We start from the raw sequence: 7628 nt of genomic DNA, 5'->3' as shown, positions 1-7628 counted from the left end.
AGAATTTTCTTTCTGTCATACTAGGTACTACAGCAACGTTAACCACAGAGTTGGTGTTAATAGGACTTTCGTCGACTCTTGTAGGAGATGAAAAGAGTAATCTGATATTTATTTCTATGTCTGTGTTACGTGCCTGCGTCACCCAAGGTTGGATTAGCTCTGACCCACCTTCTTTCTCTATGTGGAGAGCTCGTTTACTAGCTATATTTAATCTTTAACATGCTATTTATGCAACAAAAGGTCGTAAAAAAAAACAATTAGGGGGGAAAATATGAGCGCCTATCCAAGAATGGATTCAGGGGAAATTTAGTTAGCTGTATATCTTATGTCATTACTGTCATTTTCTAATTGGAAGATCTGGATATTTTTTCTTTTTTTTTTTTGCTGATCATGTCTATGCTCTGTATTATATTAAGCTCTGTTTAAGGCTGGAATGTACGAATGGAAAGCCTAAAGGAATTATGTATGTATTCTGACTTGTTTGCAATAAAACATTCAAATAAAAAAAAAATACATGCTAACCATATGCTGTGTGCCAACATCAGCATAACATATTAGTACAATCTGGAAGTTCCTGCTGTTTGCCCATGCCCTTTCACCCCAGACATCAGATACTGACACAGTCTCTTTCTGTGCCCCACAGGCTCTAGCTGCCATTATGTGAAGCAAAGGTGTTTGAGCTGAGGAAGCTTGTTGTATCTGGATAGTTGTTTGGAAGTAAATAGAAACAAGCACTGGCAAAGCCAATATATTTGGCTTTAGCCACCTGCCTTTTGGCAATTATTGTTTTGTCATAGTTTTTGCAATATTTTATTGTTTGGAAAGTTACCAGGTGTTCGTCAATCTAAAAAAAGTGTGAGTAAAAGCAAGTATATTTTTTGGTCTAAAAAAACACACATTACAATAGTACTCCCCACCACTGAAGGGAACTCCTTTGTGTGTGGATGTACTTATTGTGAAAGGGCAGCAAGCCGTAACTCATAGTGAAGTCAGTCAATGGCTGAAGGGAGCCGATGCACTGTCCATTGATGTATGCTTGAATGGGTTGGAGACAAATGTGAAAGGCAGAACCACAGATAAGTTTGTGAAGTGTAAATGAAAACTCCCATAAATAACTATCTAATACAAATAACGTCAATAAAATCAAAAGGTCTTGTTTAATACAAGCCAAAAAAGGTCAATTGTTCGGTCATTGAAACAAAGAAAGAAATACGGCAGGAAGTTAAGAAGGATAGAAAGAAGTAAGGCAAGAAGGAAAGAAAGTAGGAAAAAGATAGAAAGAAGGAAGAATTGAAAGAAAAGAATGTAAGGAAGGAAAGCTAAGAAGAAAGGAAAGAACGAAAAAAAGAAAAGAAAAGAAAGAAAGAAAGAAAGTAACAAAGAAAGAAAGAAAACTAGACAGAAAAAAGAAAAGAAGACATGAAAGATGGAAAGAATGAATCAAGGAAAGAAAGAAAGATGAAAAGAAAGAAGGAAGAAACGATGGAAAGAAGGAAGGAAGGAAAGAAAGAACAAATGAAAGAAAAAAGAAAGGAAAGAAAGCAAAAAACGAAAGAAAGAGAAAGAAAGAAAAAAGAGAGAAAGAAAGAGAGAGAGAAAGAGAAAGAATGAAAGAAAGAAAGAGATAGAAAGAAAGAGTAAATAAATGACAAGAAGGGGAATAAAGTAAGCAAGAAAGAAACAAAGAAAGAAGGAAGAAGGAAATACATACTAAAAAGTGTTACAAATGTAGCAAGTTAAACATGATAATAGCTGATTTTCTTCCTGAGCAAAATTTATTAAAGAACCATTGGGGAAATTGAATCCAGAATAAATGTGTTCTGAAGAATTGTCTGCTAATGAATTCACATGCATAATATTGAAGCTTATGGTTTGTGTATTGCATGCATAGTAAAAAGAGCGTACCTTAATACAGAATAGTTTCAGAAGGATGCAATCTGTTAGGCTGTGAAATGCCAGCAGCCAAATAAACAAAGACAGCTTCAAAAGAAATTTGCATCAGCATTGGCTGGAGACAGGAACTGATAAAGCTGGAAGATGGATTGTGCTCTCAACTGTTAGAAAGCATCCTGATATCACCTCAGGCTCTACACACATGGGCAACAAAAAAGTAAAAAGAAAAACACTGACGCTGAGGGGAACCACCTTGTGTACATATGTGCTCTTTGTGAAAACCCAAATGCCATCACTCTGCATCAGTGTTAACAGCTGATATGCTGTCACTCTACTCCCCGCCCTATGTCTGAAAACCACTCCCCCAGATATCTTGGAAAAACCTAACCATTGCGATGCCCACCAAAAAAGGCAGGGGCCTGGAGCCTCAGCAGCCTGTAAAATAACCCATCTACCCTGGCCCTGCTGGTCTGCCTTAGAATGACATCCATATTTGCATCCAAGTGTTGTGTATGACTACGTCCTCCCACAGAACTCCCCCAACCCTTTTTTCCCCAGCAAATCTGACACCCGAAATGCCCTGAAAAACATCCACACCATCAAAGTGGAAAAAAGGCACATTTCTTCCTCGTCCCTGCACACCTGGGGAATACCGATAGCAACCGGCGCAAAAGCTGCCATGAAATTGGCTTCCTGACCTTTGCCGTCGAGCCCTGTTCCCGTGCCCAACCCTCCAGGATTCTACGTCCTAGTTCCCCTGCTGATGGGGTGTAGCTCCATAACAATTTACCCATAAATGCAATTCCAGCTAACTTCCTGGCAATGGTGACCCTCGATATACCGCTATCAATGAGATCTAATATATATTGTATGACATCCTTGGCAGGCAACCACCCTTCGTCCTGCCGCTGTGCCCCCAAATGCATAAATTCTCTTCTGTCCAGTATGTACGTGACTCTTGTGGATTCCGCAAGTGACCCTAACACCAATTGTAACATCTGGCGTTGCCTACGTACCACAGATGTGGAGGCATGGGGGTCAGGCTCCCGTTGGCGTCCTTGGACACTCCACGAAATTTCCCCCACTGCGAACGAGCCAAAAGATCCGCGATGTCATTGTCTACACCCAGTACATGCAAAGCTTTGAAAGCAATGTCATAACGCAAACATTCTAACACAAATACTCTCATCAGTTTCAGCACTTGCTCATCCCTGTCGGATTGACGATTGACATTCTCTACTATGCCCTTTTTGTCCATCCGAAACAGCACTCTCTTGTGTGCCAATTCCTCTCCCCAGAGCGTCACTGCGACTACTAGTGAAAAAAGCTCCAAAAAAGGAATGCTCTGGCTGCCATTAAGCCAGTGGGCCAGCCATGGTTCAGCACACCACATCCATTGCCATTAAAACCTAAAACACAGGATACCCGCTGCATCAAAAAAATGTCCCACTCCATGTCTCCATCCCTCTCCAGCGGAACCCCATTGAAATATTGCAAAAACACACCCCACATCCACAAGTCTTCTTTGCCCCCAAATGAGAGCCGGAAGTGATTGTGAGGTAAATTGCTTTCCCGACAAAGCGTGACCCAACCTCCTGCAAAACAACCTACCTGCCCTGACTATTCTACAAGCGAAATTGAGGTGCCCAAACAGAACCTGTACCTTGACTTTGACTTTCTCGTGAGGCAGCATGTCCCTCAGCAATGCTAGCATCTTGGCATTCTTATCCTGAGGCAAGCGTCCCTTCCATTTTCACAAAATCAATCTTGATTCCCAAGACTGACAGCTCTGTGTCCTTGAATACTAAACATTATTCCTAACTCAAAACACAACTCATTTCTGAATTATGAAAACTCCTTGCTACCCCTATACAATATCCATCCCTATACCCTAAAATCCCCTTAGTTCCACTAATCATTCCCTGAATTCAAAAACTCCCAGAACCATAAAAACTACTAACTACCCCTAAACTCTTCCCATACTCTGTAACATAAGGTACTCTGCTTAGCATATAAAGAAATCCAACACCTGGACCCAGCCTTTCTGAACCATAGCTTCAGGCAGTATATTCCAGCTAGGAAACTTCGCTCGACCTCTGCTAATCTATAGATACAGCTCAGATTTTAAAAAACTGGATGGGGTGGAAAGAACATTGTGATGGAAGCAACCAAAATATGGAACACACTCCCTCTAACCATTAAAAATGAACCTAACCTTTTTTCTTTAAGGAAAGCTGTAAAGACCTGGCTGTTTAAATCATGGCAACTCTGCCGGCAGTCGTGATCACACTCGCAACTGAAACAAACAGCGCTTAGACGCCCCAGGGCCAGAGGTGTAGGGGGGGGGGTGCGGTCACTAAAGGGGGTGACAAAATGGCAAAAATATGTGTTTTAAACACATAGTTTTGCCATTTTGTCAAGCCGGGGATGACGAAATTTTCCGCACCCGGTACCACCTGACCTTGCTACGCCTCTGCCCAGGGCATTAATGCGCTGCAGTAGCAGCTCGTCGTGGGAGTGCATTTGGCAATGAGGCACGCGCAACGATTTTTTTAAATGTATTGATATGCTTACTTACCTCTAAAAGTCCGTAATCCATACTTAACTATCCCCCACCCTGCCCCTCCCCCGACCCCACGTCAGTGCCCGTTACCACTCCCATGACGGGCCGCTACTGATGCGCTGTATAAATGAAATTAACATAACATAACATATCATACTAACACCCTAAACCTTCCCATCTGTGAACCCTAAAAACACAAAACAATCCCTTAAAAGAACCCATCCCTAAACTCTAAAATTCCCATCATATCTTTAAAACCCAACACTTCAGTTAAAAAACATGAATTTGTAAAACCAAATATCTATGTATTAAATCTAATATTTTACAAATATGACATTAATTTGTACTTTTATTTTATATTATCATTTTAAAGTACTTAATACATTATTTATTAAACAACTTACATAATGGTATTAATATATAACTTCTTTAAATTAACTATATGTATGTGTAAATTAAAAATAATTAAATCATCTGTATATTTGCCCAGATTTGTCTTGAAAAAACGAAGACTGTAACACGAAATACTGATACAAGAATACTGAAAATAGAGACTCAATATTTCTCACCTATTACTCAGGCTCCCTCCCCCTCTTGTGGTTGTGAAACAAGCTGACAGAATCTAAATAAAGGGCAGGGGAGGGAAGAATTGAAGAAGCAGTCATGTTTGAGTTAACTGTTGTAAAAACCACAAATGAGCCAGTGCTGTTGTTGCACCTAGCCTTTGCCACATGAAGCGGCTAAGAACGACTGGAAGCTTTTAAGGCTCTGCTGAAATTACTGACCTCAGCCTCAGCTTTTAGTCCCGCAGTCTTCAACGGAAGACTTTTAGGACCTTTTCAGCAGAGCTTCCTGGCATGGCTGGCTCTGCCAATGCCACGCTTCACACCACTGGCCTTCCGACCACAACTGAGATTGACTATTACGATGAGGAACCCATCATCCTGTGTAACAAAGGTGACATTATACAATTTGGAGCCTCCTTGGTGCCCACCTTCTTGCATCTGGTATTTATCTGCAGTCTGCTGGGCAATGGATTAATTCTTGTCCTTTTGCTGAAATATGAGAAGGTGAAGACCGTCACTAACCTGTTCATCCTCAACCTGGTGATCTCTGACCTGCTGTTTGCGGCCTCGTTGCCCTTCTGGGCGGTCTACCACCGCTCAGAGTGGATCTTTGGAGATACCATGTGCAAGCTCATGACGGCGATTTACTACTTCGGCTTCTACAGCTGCATCCTCTTCTTGACCCTCATGTCGGTTGACCGGTACTTGGCCGTGGTGCATGTGGTGTCTGCTGCGAGAACAAGAAGAATTGGATATGCCACCATGGCCAGTCTCATAGTCTGGGGCATCAGCTTTTTATCCACGCTCCCAAAATTCTTCATCTATGGCACAAGAAAGGACGCTAGCGTGGGCTTGGTGTGCGCAGAAACTGGATATGATGAGGAGCACATCAAGACTTGGAAGATGGTGGGGTACTGTCAGCAGCTCGTGATGTTCTTTCTCATACCTCTTATCATAATCCTGTATTGCTATCTATTAATTGTGGCTAAGCTGTTCAGAACCAGGATGCATGACAAGTTCAAGGCAGTGAAGCTCATCTTCGTCATCGTCTTGGTGTTCTTTTTGTGCTGGACCCCGTACAACCTGGTGGTACTTATAAAGATTTTGCAGGTGTCCACCAGTGACACCTGCAGTAAAGGCCTTGACTACGCTTTCTACGTTTGCCGGTGCATAGCCTATTTTCACTGCTGCATTAACCCTTTCTTCTACACATTTGTGGGAACAAAATTCAGGAGACATCTCAATGTGCTTCTGGGACACCGGCTCTCCTGCAGGCCCAGTTCAATCCGATCTAGTACTAGCAGCAGATTTAGCGAACACTCCCCCCAAACTTTGTATGAATACTAGATTCCAACCAAGATGTGGTGAACAAGCTTTGACCCACAACAGTTATATAGACAGGTGACATCTTCAGCCAAACTCCCCTACTGAAAGAACATTGAAGCACTGGATGAGTTTTTGATGAGTGGGTTTTATGCAGGGTGTAGTTAAAGTCTGAAACTCTGTCCCACTTAGACCTGGTACATTCAGCAAAATTGCAAAATGTGTTTCTCATCAGATAGACAAGACTGTTCATGGGTGCATTTGTTTTTTAATCATTCACTTAAAATTATTTGAAGGAATGTATACTTGCCAACGCAGAAAATCAAATTGCTTAGTGATTGAAAGATTGCATGCCTAATCATTTGTTTTGTAAATGTTCATGAGTTAGACTCCATTGCAAACACTGGCACATGACCAATGCTTCATTATATCTCAAGTTTTGCACTTGCCATAGTGTATTATTTGTTGACTAGTTTTTGTTTCCACGGGCGACCTTACGCTTTCTACATATCCTATGCCATGTGTGTTGATGTATAGGCATACATAGGTTGCTTTTCTCCAAGTGCTGCTTGCCTCATTTCCTGTAGCCAGGTCCATGTGTCTATCAAACCTCCACTGCTGTCCTTAATTGTGATGGATGTTACACATCGTTTGTGCTGATAAGGACATTATGCCACTGGGGGGCTAACAAAAAGGTGAATAAATTGTACATACAACACATCCCAGGCTGGGTTATCTTTTTGTATTTGAAAAGGTTGAACATGCATTCAGAATAAGCTGGATACCCTGGTGAAAATGCAATTTTCCAGTAACAAATGGCTTCTACTGGATCCATTTTCACCGAAATAACAAACTATGCATGTCCAAACGGATAAAGAAATCGAGTTTTTCTGGCCAATTACCAATACCATTTCAAACCATTCCACACCAAAATCCAGGTCCACATTAAAGCTAAATCAAATTGAATTGTATCTATTTCTCATTGGATGTTACAAAAATCCACATAGTGGCTGCTGGGTCTAGTAGAAAGAATTTGCAGCTGGCCAGCTGTAATTTGCACCCAAGTAGGTTTCTGTGTACATATATTATCTACATTGGCACTGAGGCATGTTGCCATTGCGACACCTCCACGTTGAACCTTATGGTTGCTTGTCTTTAAGCTTCATTCGTTATACAAATACAACAAATAGACATAAATTGATTTTACAGTGACACGTCAGCAGGTTGCCAATGGGTAGTTGCCGTAGTGCAGTCGTACCCTCAAATACCTGTCTCTGGGCTCG

The 7628-nt window shown here is 41.5% G+C and overlaps 1 protein-coding gene across 1 annotated transcript; it reads left to right on the top strand.

Moving 5' to 3' along the window:
* The first annotated feature begins 5127 nt into the window (after window positions 1–5127).
* On the top strand, window positions 5128–7058 carry LOC147722239 (C-C chemokine receptor type 3-like). Its single transcript, XM_086964691.1, has one exon. The coding sequence runs from the start codon at window positions 5314–5316 to the stop codon at window positions 6367–6369; it is 1056 nt and encodes a 351-aa protein (XP_086820817.1). The 5' UTR covers window positions 5128–5313; the 3' UTR covers window positions 6370–7058.
* The last annotated feature ends 570 nt before the right edge of the window (window positions 7059–7628 follow it).

This window comes from Lissotriton vulgaris, chromosome 4_1, assembly GCF_964263255.1.
Source record: "Lissotriton vulgaris chromosome 4_1, aLisVul1.2, whole genome shotgun sequence".
Taxonomy (NCBI): Eukaryota; Metazoa; Chordata; class Amphibia; order Caudata; family Salamandridae; genus Lissotriton; species Lissotriton vulgaris.
The sequence above is the reverse complement of the archived record's forward strand: the minus strand, read 5'-3'. Positions and strand labels throughout refer to the sequence as shown.

What these genes read in the sequence shown, in the direction of transcription:
- LOC147722239 (XM_086964691.1), top strand. Translation starts at nt 5,314, where the DNA reads ATGGCTGGCTCTGCCAATGCCACGCTTCACACCACTGGCCTTCCGACC.